The sequence below is a fragment of the Corythoichthys intestinalis genome, chromosome 16 (assembly GCF_030265065.1).
Source record: "Corythoichthys intestinalis isolate RoL2023-P3 chromosome 16, ASM3026506v1, whole genome shotgun sequence".
NCBI lineage: Eukaryota > Metazoa > Chordata > Actinopteri > Syngnathiformes > Syngnathidae > Corythoichthys > Corythoichthys intestinalis.
The window spans coordinates 14,252,061-14,272,734 of record NC_080410.1 but is presented as its reverse complement, the minus strand read 5'-3'; the positions used below and the strand labels follow the sequence as shown (position 1 = coordinate 14,272,734).

Genomic DNA, 20,674 nt, shown 5'->3' with positions numbered 1-20,674 from the left:
GTATCGGCATCAACCGACACCACACAATATCAGGAGTCTAAAAATGGTGTCAGCGAAACAGTGTTTCTAGTGGAAAGAAATATTGGCTCACTTTTATATTTCCTTCCAAAAAAAATCTGCTAATACTGTATAAAGGTCCTGTATTTATTTATGGAACTTAATTTTCTAACATTTAACAAACCATAGCGCAATTACACAGATATGTTAAGTCACAAATATTGACAATATTGGCTTGTGTGCACATATTACGCATTTAATTGTCACCATATGGTGGTAAAGTGATGTACATGACGTGGCCTATACATTCTGGCATGTCATATGTACTTTACATTAACAGTTAAAAGTCAAGTTTTGGTTGACTTATAGCTCAAAGAAGCAGAAACTGTCCCCGCTGTCAAAAAACGGACTCAAACACCGATTCATGAAATATTTTCATGTATTTCTAAGGCTCGCTAGAAGCTACCACCAAAGGAAACAAAACTTGGAGGTGAAGAAGAGCATCTAAATCCCGTGTTGGCATTTCAGGCAATGACACAGACAGAAGAAACTATGAAGAGGTTGGAGGACAGTTCGAACACAATAAAACTGATCACAACCCGAAATTCAACAATACAACAGTTCAGTGACAATGACTAACTATAAAGTCAGTAGTGCACTAACATACAAACTAAGCATACACAAAACACACAAGGAGTATTTTATCAACTCTTGGCTCCATACACTGTGTTGTTTTTTTTTTCTTTTCTTTTCTTTTTTAAACACGATAGTAAAATGAGTGCAGTTTTTGTGTGAAATCTCACATTTTGGGATATTTTGGTACCCTCATTTACCTTGATGAAAAATCAACAAACACGAGACAATAATATTAAAGAGAATACTTGCAGTGTTTTAACATTTAACAGCAAAATGTTGAAATCTAAGTCCTATGTTGTGCAGTTGCTTCGGTCCACCGCCCGTTTTCTGTGAACAAGGGAATTATTTCTGACCACTTATTAACCATCGATTTAAGTAACCTACTTCGTCGTGGTTTAACGTTCCAATATTTATATTCTCAAGCAAAAAATGTTTCCTCAATACCCTTGCAGTGAATCTTAAGCACCAGGAACAATATCTTGGCCCATATTAATATCAGGAAAAGAAGTATTTTCAGTATGCTAAATCAAAGGTAAGGAACCTTGTTTGGCACCTTAACTGAATAGGAACTCATTCACTACGACTAACGGTTAGCGAATGGGTTTAGCAAGTCCTTCCGCACACACCAATAAAATGCTGGATACCATCTGAGTTAAGAGGAGTCGCAGTCGCTAATGTGTTGTTAAAATTGTAACGTAAAAGGAAGCATGCGCGTGATGTACGTTTTCAGTCCCTCCATCTCAACCTGCGGCTTAAATCCACCGTCCTAAGAACTGATGATCTGCCCGGACCAGGTCTCGTGTTTCGTGCCGGGGTTCAGATGAATTATCTTCACCTCCACTGCCTGCACCTTCAGGTTCTTAGGGGGCACTCTGCACACTTTGTACGTGACCTCATCGCCTTCAACGGGAACATATTCCCCATCGATGCTAGAACAAATGACACATATGACGATTAAACTCCTGCGTCAACAAATATTCTACACAGGCCTGACCCTGGGTAATGTTTATATTTTGCCAAAACACTGTAGAAGCTATTGTTTCTAAATATACCATATTGCCCCGAATATAAGACAGTGTTTTTTGCATTGAAATAAAATTGAAAAAGAGCGTCTTATATTCGCGGTCTAGACATTATACCCATTCACGACGCTAGATGGCGTCGTTTCATTAAATCGATGTTCTGTCATGACAGATCTCAGTTACTCTCAAGTTCAACCAGTTTGCATTATTTTTTTGCAATATTTTTCCTTATTCAGATTTGTTTCAAGACTACAGTTACAGTTAGACTTCACTTTGATGGTTAATGCAATGTTTTTGTTTTATCATAATAGATAGGTTTACATTTCAAAAACCAGAAGCCATTCATTTACGAATGTGATTGCACTCTAGTTTACATATTTAAATGTTCAGATATTAAGATTTGAATGCGGCAAAATAACATGCTTGTTCTCTCAAATTTGTATTGTTATAATCATTTGTTTCAGATGTACAGTAATTATTTTCTGTATAAAAATTAATTTGGTGTTCAAAAAGTCTTTTTTCAAACTTGAGTCTTGAAAAAGGGGGTCGTCTTATAATCAGGGCCGTCTTATATTCGGGTCAATACAGTACAATATACATATTAGTATTCCTTGTGTATACTGTTTCTACACAGACATAATAGCACAATATAAGCGAGACTCATGTTGATCAATAGTTGAATATTAGGACATTCTCTAACACCTGCTTTCCTCCATATTAAATTCAGAATACTTATTTGAGCAGATGCTGCATGTGGTCCAGAACACAAACATGGAAATACTTTCAATACTTTGAACCTTTCAGGAATGGGTTACAACAACAACAAAAAACTGCAAATGAAAGGAAATACTGATTTACTGATCTGTGGCAAAGACAAATATATATTTTTTAAAATTGCACATTTGGAATAATCTTATTATATAAAAGCCAAACTGCAAATGTTTAATTTGTAGCCAGACAAGATGTACTGGCTAGAAATGATTGTTGACAAGCACAATGTATTCCAGTTGGTCTCATCCAATCATTTATGATAACACGTTCCAATTTAAATGTGATTCAAGCACAATGGACCTGTGTTCTGGGCACAAAAAACATTGGTACAAAATGAATCCCGTAGTACCATTGTGTCAACTAAACTCCAAAAGTTGTGATTTGGAGTACTGTATAAGCTAAACTAGAAACTGCAATTTCGGGAGAAATTACACACCTTGGTCTTTCCTCTGTGGAGATACAGATCTTAGCCCCACTCAGGTCTATCAATAGAATGGATCATAATGCCAGTCATTGGCAAAAAACAAAGTAAAAGCCGTTAGAAATGAATGGGAGAATTGGACGTCCATGGACGTCAATGGCGGCACCTTTCATAATTGTTAATGGAATCGGGGAAGTTTGGGGGACACGTCCTAATGATATCTAGTCATTTTCTGTTGATTTGGGAAAAAAAAAAAAATTCCCATTGAAAATGAATGGGAAAAATTTTGGACGTCCATGGACGTCAATGGTATCAACTTACATAAGCGTCAATGGAATCCAAGTACATTGGCATCAATAAAATGAACAAACATGAAGAAATGCCATTGGAAATGAATGGGAAGTTTGGACGTCCATGAACGTCAATGGCATCACCCTCCATAAGCGGCAATGCAATCGGGGACATTTGGGGGAAACGTCCTAATGATATCTAGTCATTTTCTGTTGATTTGGGAAAAAAAAAAATCCCATTGAAAATGAATGGGAAAAATTTTGGACGTCAATGGTATCAACTTACATAAGCGTCAATGGAATCCAAGTACATTGGCATCAATAGAATGAACAAACATGAAGAAATGGCTTTGGAAATGATTGGGAAGTTTGGACGTCCATGGACGTCAATGGCATCACCCCCCATAAGCGGCAATGCAATCGGGGACATTTGGGGGACACGTCCTAATGATATCTAGTCATTTTCTGTTGATTTGGGGAAAAAAAAAAAAATTCCCATTGAAAATGAATGGGAAAAATTTTGGACGTCCATGGACGTCAATGGTATCAACTTACATAAGGGTCAATGGAATCCAAGTACATTGGCATCAATAGAATGAACAAACATGAAGAAATGACATTGGAAATGAATGGGAAGTTTGGACGTCCATGGAAGGCAATGGCATCACTCTCCATAAGCGGCAATGCAATCGGGGACATTTGGGGGACACGTCCTAATGATATCTAGTCATTTTCTGTTGATTTGGGGAAGAAAAAAAAAATTCCCATTGAAAATGAATGGGAAAAATTTTGGACGTCCATGGACGTCAATGGTATTAACTTACATAAGCGTCAATGGAATCCAAGTACATTGGCATCAATAGAATGAAAAAACATGAAGAAATACCATTGGAAATGAATGGGAAGTTTGGACGTCCATGAACGTCAATGGCATCACCCTCCATAAGCGTAAATGGAATTGGGGAAGTTTGGGGGACAAGTCCTATTAATATCTGGTCATTTTCTGTTGATTTGGGGAAATTTAGTTTTTTCCCCATTGAAAATGAATAAGAAAAATTTTGGACGTCCATGGACGTCAATGGTAGCACCCCCCATGAGCGTCAATGGAGTTGGGGACGTTTGGGGTATACGTCCTATTAATATCTGGTCATTTTCTGTTGATTTGGGGAAATTTAGTTTTTTCCCCATAGAAAAAGAATGGGAAAAATTTTGGACGTCCATGGACGTCAATGGCGGCACCCCCTATAAGCCTCAATGGAGTTGGGGACGTTTGGGGGACAGGTCCTATTGATATCTGGTCATTTTCTGTTGATTTGGGGAAATTTTGTTTTTTCCCCATTAAAAATGAATGGGAAAAATTTTGGACGTCCATGGCCGTCAATGGCATCGACATCCATATAGTCAATTGAATCCAAGTACATTGGCATCAATAGATTCGACATGCATGGCCGTCAATGGCATAGATTCGACATGCATGGCCGTCAATGGCATCAATGCAATGTAAATTCCAATGGAAATCCCATTGGAAGTGAATGGGAAATTCTCCCATTCGAAATGAATGGGATAGTTTTTGGCAAATATCCGGGGAACCGTAATTTTTTTCCAAATTCTGTATATAACTTTTATGCCCCTCACCGTCCCGGAATTTTTGATATCCAAATTATGTGATTTGGTCAAAAATTGTAGGACTAGATACATTTTGAAACTTTTTTATTTTTTCGGAAAATTGCCGTTTACGGGCGAACGGAAAATTTTTCGTGGCGGTTTGAAAAATTCCCATCGTCACGCGAAAATTCCGGTCGTGCCGATACTTCAACGGTGCCGATCGGTCTAACGGTTCGGGCTGTGAAGCGCGCGTTTTTTTTCCATTCAAAATGAATAGGAAAGTTTTTGGCAAATTTCCGGGGAACCGTAAATTTTTGCTAAATTCTGTATACAACTTTTATGCCCCTCACCGTCCCGGAATTTTTGATGCCCAAATTATGTGATTTGGTCAAAAATTGTAGGACTAGATACATTTTGAAACTTTTTTTATTTTTCGGAAAATTGCCGTTTACGGGCGAACGGAAAATTTTTCGGGGCCGTTTGAAAAATTCCCATCGTCACGCGAAAAATCCGGTCGTGCCGATACTTCAACGGTGCCGATCGGTGCTACGGTTTGGGCTGTGCGTTGGCTCAAAAAAACGCGGAGAATTATTGAATAATAACTAGAAACTGCAATTTCGGGAGAAATTACACACCTTGGTCTTTCCTCTGTGGAGATACAAATCTTAGCCCCACTCAGGTCTATCAATAGAATGGACCATAATGCCAGTCATTGGCACTAAACAAAGTTAAAGCCATTAGAAAAGATTGGGAGAATTGGACGTCCATGTCCGTCAATGGCAGCACCCTCCATAATTGTTAATGGAATCGGGGAAGTTTGGGGGACACGTCCTATTGATATCTAGTCATTTTCTGTTGATTTGGGAAAAAAAAAAAATTCCCATTGAAAATGAATGGGAAAAATTTTGGACGTCCATGGACGTCAATGGTATCAACTTACATAAGCGTCAATGGAATCCAAGTACATTGGCATCAATAAAATGAACAAACATGAAGAAATGCCATTGGAAATGAATGGGAAGTTTGGACGTCCATGAACGTCAATGGCATCACCCTCCATAAGCGGCAATGCAATCGGGGACATTTGGGGGACACGTCCTAATGATATCTAGTCATTTTCTGTTGATTTGGGAAAAAAAAAAAAATCCCATTGAAAATGAATGGGAAAAATTTTGGACGTCCATGGACGTCAATGGTATCAACTTACATAAGCGTCAATGGAATCCAAGTACATTGGCATCAATAAAATGAACAAACATGAAGAAATGCCATTGGAAATGAATGGGAAGTTTGGACGTCCATGAACGTCAATGGCATCACCCTCCATAAGCGGCAATGCAATCGGGGACATTTGGGGGAAACGTCCTGTTGATATCTAGTCATTTTCTGTTGATTTGGGGAAAAAAAAAAAAATTCCCATTGAAAATGAATGGGAAAAATTTTGGACGTCCATGGACGTCAATGGTATCAACGTACATAAGCGTCAATGGAATCCAAGTACATTGGCATCAAAAGAATGAACAAACATGAAGAAATGCCATTGGAAATGAATGGGAAGTTTGGACGTCCCTGGACGTCAATGGCATCACCCTCCATAAGCAGCAATGCAATCGGGGACATTTGGGGGACAGGTCCTATTGATATCTAGTCATTTTCTGTTGATTTGGGGAAAAAAAAAAAAATTCCCATTGAAAATGAATGGGTAAAATTTTGGACGTCTATGGACGTCAATGGCAGCACCCCCCATAAGCGTCAATGGAATTGGGGACGTTTGGGATATACGTCCTATTGATATCTGGTCATTTTCTGTTGATTTGGAGAAATTTAGTTTTTTCCCCATTGAAAATGAATGGGAAAAATTTTGGACGTCCATGTAAGTCAATGGCGGCACCCTTCATAAGCGTCAATGGAATTGGGGAAGTTTGGGGGACACGTCCTATGGATATCTGGTTATTTTCTGTTGATTTGGGGTAATTTTGTTTTTTCCCCATTGAAAATGAATGGGAAAAATTTTGGACGTCCATGGCCGTCAATGGCATCGACATCCATATAGTCAATTGAATCCAAGTACATTGGCATCAGTAGATTCGACATGCATGGCCGTCAATGGCATCAATGCAATGTAAATTCCATTGGAAATCCCATTGGAAGTGAATGGGACTTTTCCCATTTGAAATGAATGGGATAGTTTTTGGCAAATTTCCGAGGAAGCGTAATTTTTTTCCAAATTCTGTATACAACTTTTATGCCCCTCACCGTCCCGGAATTTTTGATGCCCAAATTGTGTGATTTGGTCAAAAATTGTAGGACTAGATACATTTTGAAACTTTTTTTTTTTTCCGGAAAATTGCCGTTTACGGGCGAAGGGAAAAGTTTTCGGGTCCGTTTGAAAAATTCCCATCGTTGCGCGAAAATTCCGGTCGTGCCGATATTTGAACGGTGCCGATCGGTCAAACGGTTCGGGCTGTGCAGCGTGCGTTTTTTTTTCATTCAAAATGAATAGGAAAGTTTTTGGCAAATTTCCGGGGAGCCGTAAATTTTTGCCAAATTCTGTATACAACTTTTATGCCCCTCATCGTCCCGGAATTTTTGATACCCAAATTATGTGATTTGGTCAAAAATTGTAGGACTAGATACATTTTTTAACTTTTTTTTTTTTCCGGAAAATTGCCGTTTACGGGCGAACGGAAAATTTTTCGGGGGATTTTGAAAAAGTCCCTGCGTCGCGCAAAAAATCCGGTCGTGCCGATACTTCAACGGTGCCGATCGGTGGTATGGTTCGGGCTGCGCGGCGCGCCGAAAAAACGCGGAGAATAAGATGAAGATATAATAAATAATAATAATAAGGCGAATAAAGTTGCAGAATAACAATACCTTGTTCTTTCCATAGGAAAGACCAAGGTAATAATAAAGTTGTACAATAACATTACCTTGTTCTTTCCCTTGGAAAGACCAAGGTAATAATTACTGTATCAGTCACAGTATCTTTTGAAGCTAACTATAGCTAAAAAAAAAATAACCACATGTACAACTTCAAAATAGAAAGGCATTCCCAAGCGATTTGGTATGTTTCTCCACTACCTCATATTCTCACCCCCTACCAGCCTCAGTCGCTGTGTCCACATTCCTCTGGCCTTTGCTCAGAAGGAGCCATAATGTGCTGCAGAAGGACCGCCGAATGATGGAGGTCAAACTTATGGCAGGGGTAGTTCAACATGCCTCTCAGCATGCATTGCAGCACAACAGATGTAAATAACATTTAATATTCTATGCTAATTGTATTTTAGTGTGCTAGTTGTTTCATCAATTGATAGTTATGCTATTTAGTTTGTTGTTATGTGATAATTTTAGTTTTATTTTGAAACCATGAGTTTGATCTAATCACCTGCCATCATTTGTCCTTTTTCTTGAAGTGGATCTGCTTACATATTGTACGCGTGGACTGTTCCACTCTCTCATATGTGCAACAAAATAACAGGTGGCTTTAAAATCCAGGTTGTAAACAGCAAATGTTATTTTGATGTACCCCATTAAAATGTACTTTATAATATGTTAGAAAACATTCTTGAAGCGAAGTGTGAGAACTTTTTTGGGGGGTATTTTTCCCCCCAAAGCAATTTGGCGCCCCCACCACTAGATGGCGCCCTAGGCAACCGCCTAACCTAGCTTGCCTATGCTGAGGGCCAGCACTAATTCTACCAACGCCACTTTTGGCCTAATCCAGTGGTCTCCAAACGATTCCACATAGGGCCTCAGTGGGTGCAGGATGTCACTCCAACAAAACAAGACCACACCTTTTCACCAATCTGGTGATTTATAAGTGTAATCAGTTGATTGGAGTCAGGCGCTGCTTGTTTTCGTAGAAACCACACTGGTTAAAAGGTCAGTGCTTGATCGGTAAGAACAAAAACCAGGACCAACAGCAGCCCTAGAGGAGCGGTTTGGAGACCCTTTTCAAGAATATTAAATCCCACCCTGTGTGTCATTATGTGTGGACTCCAACTCACTCTGAGATGTGAACAAAGATGTCTTCGCCGCCATGACTGGGTCGAATAAAACCGTGTCCCTGTGATCTTGAGAAGTTCTTACAAACGCCCTTGAACACCGGACCTGAATGAGCTCGGACCGTACTGCAGTCACACAAATATAGAGAAAAAGGAGAATTCAAACATTAAGAACATTTCATGCAACAATGTCTTTTCACATTTCTTTTTTTTTTTTTAAATCTAAACAATTCTGAGGCCAAACTATTGAAAGCAATAGTAAAAAAGACCATGTGAAATGGTTGCTCTTAGAATCTAAATATGCAAATCAGGAATTTCTTACAACTTTGACAACAGAAAATAATATTTAAACACAGGAAATGACGTGTACGGGCTGATATTTGGGTTGAATTTGACGTCACATACACCCAAGCTAATTTGGCCTACTTCCTGGAAATATTGGCCTTTATTGATGATTATCTCCACTGTTACTCAGCAGAAAAAAAATATATTTTGTTATTTCTTTCTACTGGGATGCCCATGATCAAAAAGATTACAATTCCTTTAACGTTATTGTCTTAACTCATTCACTGTGAAGGGAATTGTATCTTTTCTTATATTTACTGTTTGACTGTTTGTATTACTCGAACACACTTAATATAATTAATCAGAGAATCATGTATTTTCTTATATTTACTGTTTGACTTTGTATTACTCAAACACCCAAAATATAAAATAAATAGCATTTATATCATAGTTGAAGAAAAGCAAGCAGAATATATTCGATATTATGAACAGTTGGACTTAAAATTATTAGAATTTGCAGCGGCAAGAAAACGGGCAGATAAGGGCAGAACAGATACAGGATGCCTTATGACCACAGAAGCCCAACACGTGTGTCATGCAGCTGACTGAGCAAGATTGACGCTGACAAGCAGTTGATCAGCAAGACATCTACAAGCCCACGTCTGCACCACCAAATCCCGCAACCAGTTCTTCTGGACTTTCCAGAACAAATGGTGGGACATCTTGTCTTGACACAAGGAACATCAGATACTGAGGAACCCGTGACCGAGAAGTGAACACTGAGCACTCAAATGGCGCTGAGGATGGCAAAATCCTTAACTCTCCTTGCCCTGACAACAGTAAGGCCCGAATTCTCCTGTCCAACAGACAATAATCCTAAACAACACCTTCTTCCGGGCCACAGCCCACCTCACCAGAGCCTTTAAAAGACAATGTTTAACTAATTGTTGTCATTTTTCTCAGGAATCTTTTGTTGACTTGTGATATGGTGACCATATCCAGATCCAGTTTGCGTCCTCACCCGGGTCTCTCTGTGCTGTATGACTGCTACAGACTTGGAATAAATTGTTTCGAAGCCTGTTTCCAGATTTTAAAATAGAGTCAGTACAAGGCCTTTAGACTAGGGTGAACACGCGGAGTTTGGCCTTTTGACCGGGTTGTCGTATTTCCGCCGGCCCGGGTCGTTGGAATTGTGCTAGCGCAGTTCCAGCGGTTCGGCTGGAGTGATTCCGGCAATCTGGCTAAAAGGTCAGATTCCTTCAACTGTCAATGACAGAGTTAGACATCCAATTTCGACTGGGTTGGCTGGCATTAAGTGATCTTGTTTTACTGCCATTGAAGACTATAGACGGACGGTCTAATTTGGGTGGGGGCAGGGGGCTGGCAGTGATCGAACAAGCTCTCCTAGTCAAAGTGGATTGGACGTCTTTCGCCGTCAATGGCAGCCAATGAGTTAACAGTTAAGGTTTTTTTCACAGGAACGACTTACGCCGAGTACGTGCGAGTACGTTTCGTCGGCAGCGGGCTGGGGAGTTCCCTCGGAAGCGGCTGCTCTCCCCTTTCCTCCCAAACTCGACTGCCCTCCCTCAGAAAGGGGAAGGACACAGTGAGCGGCGCGTCGGGAGATCGTAGTGGGGTCGCCGAGGGGGACGTGAGACCGGGGTCCGTCATGCCGAGTTTGGGCCGAGGAGGAAGGGAAAGCTGCGGTGTGCCGCTAAACACAGCTGTCTCTACGAAGCCTCTCTCCGTGTGGGGCGCAGGCTCGGAAAGTTATCCAGGTCAGCACTGTCACTTCAAGTCTATCAGGAGGACATGCTGGGAGGAGAAACAGCATAGGGAGACAGAAGCAGGATGAGAGAGTTGTCATACAGTTTTAGAACTTTGCACTTGAAGACGGAGGAGAGCTCAGCGGAGCTTGTTTCAATCAAATACAAGAAGGCAGGGGTGTCAAACTTGTTTTTAATCACAAGTCATACGGTAGTTAGTATTTTGCCCTCAGAGCAGTAGTACTGTGCGATATGGGAAAAAAATTCACACAACATGGCTCATTTTATATCACAATATTGATATGCCCCGATTTAATACATTCTTAATTATTTGGTAAAATATTATACAAAAATTATGACACCTTTTATCCCACTGACTTTAATAATAAATTCACATTAAACCGACCTGCGACAAATGTTAAATGCATCAAGTAATGCTGCAACCTGAAACTACCCAGTGTAAATGAAAGCAACACAGCAGCATATTTTTGCTCAAATGTAAAGATATCTAGTCACCTTCTACAAGACCAGTGGCTTCGACTTTTAAGACTGCTGTATGTTAAGTTAGCATAAAATCATTACTAATACATAATATTGACAGTAGGCATATGCCGATAACCGGTTTCAAAGTATACCATGGCATGAAAACGTCACGTCAAAACTGCAAAACTTTTCCATTGTACTGTCCCTAGGGTATTAGCTATTTTTTATGTACTATAAATGCAGGGGAAAATCCCTCACTTGCAGCTGCAAGGCTCAACCCTCCCCCACTGGTTGTTGCTCAGTGTCAGTAAATCAGCTGTGCTACACGATGAAGAAATCGAAATCGCTGGTATTATGCTAATACTTCTGCTACAGAAAAGTTAAAGACCGCCGCGGCTTAGAGGAGGAGGGCCAACCGACATGTAAAACATGTTTGCGGAGGGTGGCTGCCGAGGAGGCAATACCTCCAATATGATTTCGCATTTATACAAAATTAAAGGTTAGTAAACACTAACGTGAACGTTTTCCACCAGCTACGAGAGTTAACGAGCAGTGGTAAAACGTGTTTTTTTTTCTCTCTGGCAACTGTCTTTGTTGAGAAAGAGTCTTACACACGTGCTTTTTATGGAAAATAATTCAATTATTTTTGTTCTGATGATAATAATGTGTCTCGCCTAAAGGACTGCATTCATAATATTTCAGTTATTTTTGTAATTTAAAATTTTTTAAAAATTAACTTAACATCATACTTATGTTCCAATTTGCTAATATTTTTTGAAAAATAAAAATCCTGTTCAATGGAAAAAAAAGTTTTTTTTTTTTACCCAGATATCTCAAAAGGGCTATAAAAATAAATATGATTGATTGATTGATTTGATTGAAAGTTACACATTTTAGAGGTGTAATTGCAAAACCGTGATACTGTGAATCCGTGATAATTTTGCTTAGGGTTATCATACCACCAGAATCTCATACCGGCACATGCCTAACTGACATTGGAACAAATTGTGTTGTCTTTGTGGGGATGGATTGATGTTTTCAATTGTCTTGCATGTGCAGTCGGCCGGTAGAGCCAAATGGCGTGTAGAGACATATTGAGGCTGATTGGTGGTACTACTATTACATATGGAATCCCAAAATGTGGTCACGTCAGTGCAAATTGGATGCCATTTGATGGACAAAGTGTGGTTTGCAGGGACAGGTCTATTTATGGTGATAATGATGATAGACAGGTAAAATAGAAAGTTTTTGATCATTTTGCTGATGTATATCCTCATATCATAGAACTACAGGGTGGTAAAAATTTTTCATCACAAATAAATGTTAGGGTTATAACTGAATGTCGGGAGAAAAAAAATGGTTCATAACTTGATTTTAGATGTAGTAGGAAAACAAAATGCAAAACAAATATTACAGGTATGTGGTTTTTTTTTTCCCCTGAAACTTGACATTCTTGTTGCTTTTCGTTGTTATTGCTCGAAATCAATCAATCAATCAAAACAATGACTTAAAATGAATTTTATTGAGCAACAATAACATTTTGAACAGTTTGAACTGAAGCACAATAAACCCAGTTAGAGAGCAATTCAATTTTCATGGTCCCAGTTTTCTTTGTTAGTATTATTACTTGTATAAGAGTATTTTTTATGCTGTTTGAAGGTCCCTGTATCACCTTATTCATTAGTGTATTAACAACAAATTGTGTCAAGGTTGGCATTATTGCAAATCAGAGTGCACGGTGGAAGAATCTACACAAGCATTGCACGTGATTATTCAGACGGTGCAGCATGAAACCTACAGCCAAGAGATCCAGTGCATCCAAAAACGTGAGAAAATTCCTTAGAGCAGTCCTCTCAAAAACCTGGATCCATGTAATAACAGTATGTTATGCTGTCTGTACAATAGTTTTGTTTAATCCATGACATATATGCTTAAATGTGTTTGTATTAAGGGTGTAAGGGTACATGTATTTGTATTGAACTGTTTCGGTTCGGGGTGCTCGGTTCGGAACGGAGGCGTACCGAACGAGTTTCTGATGTAATGTAACCCTTACTTTTCGAGGCTGTGAGTCGATCGGGTTACAGTTTCTTTGTGTAGATTATATTTACTCAGTCTTTTCTACTATAATGAGGACCAACACGGTAGGACAGTATAACCCAGAAACGTCAACGGCGCAACACCGTGGCCGCCGCGAGAACGCAGTGAAACGCGGGCGTTAAAGTCAATCAGCCAATGCACACCAGTCGCAGTGCGGCCGCGTGTTAGACGCGTCCCAGAAGCGGCTCAACGCGACGCACGAGAAAAGAACGGCTGAGTTTATTATTTGACGCGAGATGCGGCCCTCCTGCGTCAATACTACTAGCTAGGCTCGGGTAGACCGGAAGTCACTCGTGTAAAAATACGGTGGATCCGGTCGATTTTCAAACTAATATGCAATCGTAACCCACTCTTGAGTCCATCAGATCTCTTGAGTGGTAGATCGGGGCACAGTTGACTTGTCTTTGTTGATTTATTGCTGTCCTCTCTACTATAATAATAACCAACACGGCCCCATGTTCAATCCAAAACCCTCCTACGACAACAAAACAAGTAGGAACTATAATATTCACATAGGAACTAAAGTTATACAACATAAAATTTACAATATAAATGAATAATATATCACATTTGTAAAATAAACACATAATAAAATAAATAATATATTGAAATGAGCTAAAACAACTGTAATTAAATAATAAGAATAATACACAGATCCTGCTTACACAATTAAATGTATTTCTGTGTGGTGCTTTAACTTGAGAAAATCCACCAATAAAGCTTATGAAAACCGTTCATAAGAAAAAAAAATGTTTCATTGAGGCATTTCATTTGTAAAATACATGTTAAAATCTTTGTCATTGGGATTGCTTTTCTCTTTAGCACAGGACTTCTTTTTTCTTCTTTCTTTCAGAAACAAAGCTGACCAATACGCGGGGTCTGAAATGCAAATTGTTGTTGGATTATTATCTTTAAATACCCGCTACTTTTTGAGCAGAATTCTAGCTTTGTATAGGCTAATGTTCCTATTGTTGAAAGCACAAAGGTGTGTAATAAACAACTAGCACGTTTATATTTTGCATTTTGTTTTCTTACTGGACCGAAAATTAACCGAACCGTGACCTCAAAACCGAGGTAGGTACCGAACCGAGATTTTTGTGTACCGTTACACCCCTAGTTTGTATTGTTTTTAAAATGTGTTTAAAGACCTTTAAAATGTACCACAAAGATCCTAAAAACATGTTAATGATGTATTCAGGTTCGATATCGGTCTATTTAAATATATTTCTAATTTAACTTTGGCGTTCTGCTCTTTTTTTTTTTCTCCTCATACAGCGAGTCATGCGTGTTGCCTGGCAGACTAGAGCTGAGCTGCACTGCATTAAGGAATTTACTAATTCATTTCCAGTTCTTGACTCTTACTTAATAATGCCTACTACATACTGAAACTGTGGATTAGACCATCTTATTACATTATGGATCCTCACATTTGGTCATTACAATTTTTATGGCTAGTTTTGAGCAGAAGTCGCTTTCGCTGGGCACTTCGAATCAAGGCATGAAGGGCTGGATGTTCCCTCTGGGTTTTCAGTTCTGTGCCGAAATTACTCTGCTGAGGAGGAGAAAAAACAGACTAAAATATATTATTGATTATTCAATTCTGAGGCAATTGAAGTAAACTAGAGTACTGGATTTTAACCGGCAGACTCTGATATTGAAACTGGATTTCATGGACTAAGTCTGGCTTGGTATACTTAAAAATAAGACTATTGAGAAGGATGCAAAGGTTTTAAGGTGGCCGGCATATGATACAGACTTTACTCGCGCTAAAACTGACACTGGATTCAAAGATTGGTGTAGCATAGGCATTACCGCATCTTGGTCAATATCAACTGGGGGGACCTTGACACTTTCCAACAAATCGTAAACAAATATGGTCAGGGGAAGGCAGATTTTTTCCCGATATCTTCAACTACGCCACTATTTTAACACAAGGATTTTAAGTGAACGTGATAGACACCCAATAATTACCAGCTTTGTGGATGCTACAATAGGAAGACTTACAGAAAAAAAAATCTCTAAAACATATTTAGCACAATAGAATGAAAAAGCTGACCACTACACATATCAAGCTTAGGTGGGGGAGAGAGGTGGGAATAGAAATTTCTAATGCAGACTAATATATGTAAAACTACTGGCTACTACGTCTAACTCTTGATTTATGGCGTGAATTCACTTGGAAAAACACAATGCGTTTTTTTTTTTTAATCACACCAAGAGTAAAGGAACTCCAAAGTAATAATCCCAAACATGGTAAATGTTGGAGGAAATGTGGGCCACTTTCATATTTTCTGGGAGTTCCCCTAGATTTCCTCTTTCTGGGAAACTGTAGTGACGGTTGTTGAGAAGATTTTGTTTTTGAAATTAGAAGTGAGTCTTGATATGTTTTACCTGGGTAACATCCCAACGTGGCTTACAAAACGAGACAGGTACCTCCTACTCCTACAGATATTGCAAGCAAAAAACAATAACTCGAAAGAGGTTAAATGAAACACCATTTAAAAGTCACTGAATGGATGAACATAATGCACGAGATTTACATTATGGAGCGAATGACTTTCTCCCTAAGTCAATCAGATAAAAATGTAAAAGATAGCGGGAGAAATGGAGACGGTTTCTTACTTTAGGGTTGTGATGCCTTTGTTTGGATAAACGTAAACACAAACCCTAGATGGATCACTTTTCACTTATTTTCTTTTTACTTTGCTTATTTTATTTATTTTTCATTTTTGACAACCCACAGTGCTATTGCTAAAAAAACAAAAACCTAAATAAAAACAAAGTTTAAAATAATTCATATAAAAGAAATGAGAGTGCATTTCATATCATTGAGAGACAGGTTTCCTTTCCTATAAAATGGAAAATTAATTTCCATTTAGTCATCGTCAAATAACCATTACTAGAGTACCTCCAAACATTGTCCATTGTCCAAGTGTTTTACAGTGCTGGCCAAAAGTATTTGCACCCGTGCAATTCTGTCAGATGATGCTCAATTTCTCCCTGAAAATGATTGCAATTACAAATGCTTTGGTAGGAATATCTTCATTTATTTTACTTGCAATGAAAAAACACAAAAGAAAATGGAAAAAAAAAAAAGAATTATCATTTTACACAAAAATCCAAAAATTGGCCTGTCAAAAGTATTGGCACCCTTTGAAAAATCATGTGATGCTTCTCTAATTTGTGTAATTAACACCACCTGTTACTTACCTGTGGCACATAACAGGTGGTGGCAATAACTAAATCAAACATGCAGCCAGTTAAGATGGATTAAAGTTGACTCAACCTCTGTCCTGTGTCCTTGTGAGTACCACATTGAGCATGGAGAAAAAAAGAAGACCAAAGAACTGTCTGAGGACTTGAGAAGCAAAATTGGAAGGAAGCATGGGCAATCTCAAGGCTACAAGTCCATCTCCAAAGACCTGAATATTCCTGTGTCTACCGTGCGCAGTGTCATCAATAAGTGTAAAGCCCATGGCACTGTGGCTAACCTCCCTAGATGTGGACTGAAAAGAAAAATTGACGAGAGATTTCAACGAAAGATTGTGCGAATAGAACCTCAATTAACATCCAAACAACTTCAAGATACCCCGCAGTCGGAGGGCACAACAGTGTCTACCCGTACTATCCGTCAGCGTCTAACTGAAAAGGGACTCTATGGTAGGATACGCAGGAAGACCCTAGTTCTGACCCAGAGACATAAAAAAGCCAGGTTGGAGTTTGCCAAAACGTACCTGAGAAAGCCAAAAATGTTTTGGAAGACAAAAGTAGAGCTATGGGAAAAGGCATCAACATAGAGTTTACAGGGGGGAAAAACGAGGCCTTGAAAGAAAAGAACACAGTCCCCACAATCAAACATGGCGGAGGTTCCCTGATGTTTTGGGGTTGCTTTGCTGCTTCTGGCACTGGACTACTTGACCGTGTGCATGGCATTATTAAGTCTGAAGACTACAAAAAAGCTGGGTCTCCTTCAGAGGTCATGGGTCTTTCAGCAGGAGAATGGCCCAAAAACACACTTCAAAAAGCACTAGAAAATAGTTTGAGAGAAAGCACTGGAGACTTCTAAAGTGGCCAGCAATGAGTCCAGACCTGAATCCCATAGAATGCCTGTGGAGGGATCTGAAAATGGCAGTTTGAAAAAGGCACCCTTCAAATCTCAGAGACCTGGAGCAGTTGGCCAAAGAAGAATGGTCTAAACTTCCAGCAGAGCATTGTATGAAACTCATTGATGGATACCGCAAGTGGTTGTTCGCAGTTATTTTGTCTCAAGGTTGTGCTACCAAGTCGGAGGCTGTGGGTGCCAATACTTTTGTCCGCCGCATTTTTGGAGTTCTGTGTAAAATGATAATGATTTTTTTTTTTTTTCATTCTCTTTTGTGTTTTTTCATTGCAAGCAAAATAAATGAAGATAGTACTACCAAAGCATTTGTAATGGCAATCATTTTCTGGGAAGAATTGAGCATCATCCGACAGAATTGCAGGGGTGCCAATAATTTTGGCCAGCACTGTACACCCATGCAATGTAGTTCACCACTAGATTGGCATTTTTTTACATTACTGCAACTAAAAACGATGTTTACATTTATCTCGCAGCACCCCACCAAATAAAAACGTCAAATGTATACAAATAATGTAACAATGTGCTCTTCTTAATGTACTCATCAACGTATTTCCTAATATTGAAAAATTATTGGTGTGCTTTAAAAATTACATACAAAAAAAGCTTCTGAGCAGAATGGGGAAAGTATTCAGAAACATTTATCATAATATCATCATGATCGATTACACACGGATGATTCACCATTGTTTTTGTGCCACCCTGCATTGTGTGCGTGTCACGCCCACTCCTGTGTATGATGCTCGCGAGTGACGTCAGAACAGCTGCAGGAGGCCACCATCGAGTGACGTCAGCACCCCCACCGTCCAAAAAAAAAAAAAAAAAAACATTTTTCAGCACTCACGTTACTTAGTGCTAATCGGCAGGAGGAAATGGCGATATAAGCACACTGGAGGGAGTCGGAAAGCCGTTTCACATACACGTCAAATATTTGTCAAATAATGTTTTTGACAGTAAAGCATAAACGATGTAAGACTAGGCGAGCAGCTGATTATTGTAATTTAAGCTTTCAGAGAGCCGCACTATTCAATTATCAGACAGTATTTGACTGATATGTTCACTTCCTGTCCCCATGCCAAAACAAAGCCTCTTTGACCGTCATGACGCTCAGCCTCCTTTGGATCGCCACCATGCACTATGAATACAAATGTTACTCACAGCAGCGGACTCACCAACTAGCTGGAAGAATGGTCGGTTCACTGTCCCAATGTGTGCTTTGAGTCGACGCGTATCATTATATAAGCAGCGAATTAAATAAATAAGTGGGAAAACCTGATGTGACGGCGGACGTGCGCAGCTGGCGGAGGTTTCCGATCGGGTGATGCGAGGTTGCGCGTGCGCAGTCATACTTCCAGCTTGTGAGTGGAGGTGCTGCGTTCAATGTTAGTTCGATGTGGCGGAAATTTCGTGTTTCGTTTTTCACATCCCGTCCGCGATGTAACCGCCCCTCTTGTGTATGTTCTTTCATTATATACTAGTCCTCCTAAAAAAAAAAATTAGCATATTGTGATAAAGTTCATTATTTTCTGTACTGATAAACATTAGACCTTCATATATTTTAGATTCATTACACACAACTGAAGTAGTTCAAGCCTTTTATTGTTTTAATATTGATGATTTTGGCAAAAAAAAAAGTCAAGAAAAAAACCAAAACTCCCCATTTCAAAAAATTTGCATATTTCATCCGACCAATACGAAAAAGTGTTTTTTAATACAAAAAAAGTCAACCTTCAAATAATTATATCAGCTATGCACTCAATACTTGGTCAGGAATCCTTTTGCAGAAATGACACCTTTAGTGCTGCGTGGCATGGAGGCAATTAGCCTGTGGCACTGCTGAGGTGTTATGGAGGCCCCGGATGCTTCGATAGCGGCCTTAAGCTCATCCACGGTGTTGAGTCTGTTGTCTCTCAACTTCCTCTTCACAATATCCCCCAGATTCTCTATGGGGTTAAGGTCAGGAGAGTTGGCAGGCCAATTGAGCACAGTAATGCCATGGTCAGTAAACAATTTACCGGTGGTTTTGGCACTGTAAACTGGTGCCAGGTCATGCTGAAAAATGATATCTTTATCTCCATAAAGCTTTTCAGCAGATGGGAGCATGAAGTGCTCCAAAATCTCCTGATAGCTAGTTGCATTGACCCTGCCCTTGATAAAACACAGTGGACCAACACCAGCAGCTGACCATCACTGACTGTGGGTACTTGACACTGGACTTCAGGTATTTTGGCATTTCCTTCTCCCAAGTCTTCCACCAAACTCTGGCACCTTGATTTCCGAATGACATGCAAAATTTGCTTTCATCTGAAAAAAGTACTTTGGACCACTGAACAACAGTCCAGTGCTGCTTCTCTGTAGCCCAGGTCAGGCGCTTCTGCCGCTGTTTCAGGTTCAAAAGTGGCTTGACCTGGGGAATGTGGCACCTGTAGCCCATTACCGGCACACGCCTGTGCACGGTGGCTCTGGATGTTTCTATTCCAGACTCAGTCCACTGTTTCTGCAGGTCCCCGAAGGTCTGGAATCTGCCCTTCTCCACAATCTTTCTCAGGGTGCGGTCAACTCTTCTGGTTTTGCAGAGTTTCCTGCCACACTTTTTCCTTCCCACTGAGGTGCCTTGATAAAGCACTCTGGGAACAGCCTATTCGCTCAGAAATTTCTTTCTGTGTCTTAGCCTTTTGCTTGAGGGTGTCAATAATTGCCTTCTGGATAGCAGTCAGGTCGGCAGTCTTGCCCATGATTGTGGCTTTGAGTAATGAACCAGGCTGGGAGTTTGTAAAAGCCTCAGCAATCTTTCGCAGGGGTTTTGAGTTAATTCGTTGACTCAGATGATCAGGTTAGTAGCTTCTATAGAGTACCTTTTCATGATATGCTAATTTTTAGAGATAGGGATTTTTGTTTTTTCTTGACTTTTTTGCCAAAATCATCAATATTAAAACAATAAAAGGCTTGAACTACTTCAGTTGTGTGTAATGAATTAAAATATATGAAAGTAATGTTTATCAGTACATTACAGAAAATAATGAACATTATCACAATATGCTAATTTTTGAGGAGGACTAGTATATGATCGTTATTCCGGAGTCGCACAGAGTGTCCATAGCACACAAACCAACAGAAAAATAACATAAGAAAACACAGGAACAGAAACTACAAAAGAAAGAACATTAAGGTCATTGAGAC

At 39.5% G+C, this 20,674-nt stretch overlaps 1 protein-coding gene across 4 annotated transcripts; it reads right to left on the bottom strand.

Annotated features, from left to right (window-relative positions):
* Positions 1-232: 232 nt before the first annotated feature.
* Positions 233-18,863, bottom strand: csdc2b (cold shock domain containing C2, RNA binding b). Of its 4 annotated transcripts, none has more exons than XM_057861639.1 (4): positions 18,767-18,863; positions 10,521-10,846; positions 8,750-8,872; positions 233-1,562 (listed from the first exon to the last, which is right to left on the bottom strand). In XM_057861639.1, the coding sequence occupies exons 2-4, from the start codon at positions 10,700-10,702 to the stop codon at positions 1,400-1,402; spliced, it is 468 nt and encodes a 155-aa protein (XP_057717622.1). In that variant the 5' UTR covers positions 10,703-10,846; positions 18,767-18,863; the 3' UTR covers positions 233-1,399. The 4 variants fall into 4 exon arrangements, with proteins under 4 accessions (XP_057717622.1, XP_057717620.1, XP_057717621.1 ...); XM_057861637.1 differs by having other exon boundaries at positions 18,667-18,832; XM_057861638.1 differs by having other exon boundaries at positions 18,653-18,812.
* Between the last annotated feature and the right edge of the window lie 1,811 nt (positions 18,864-20,674).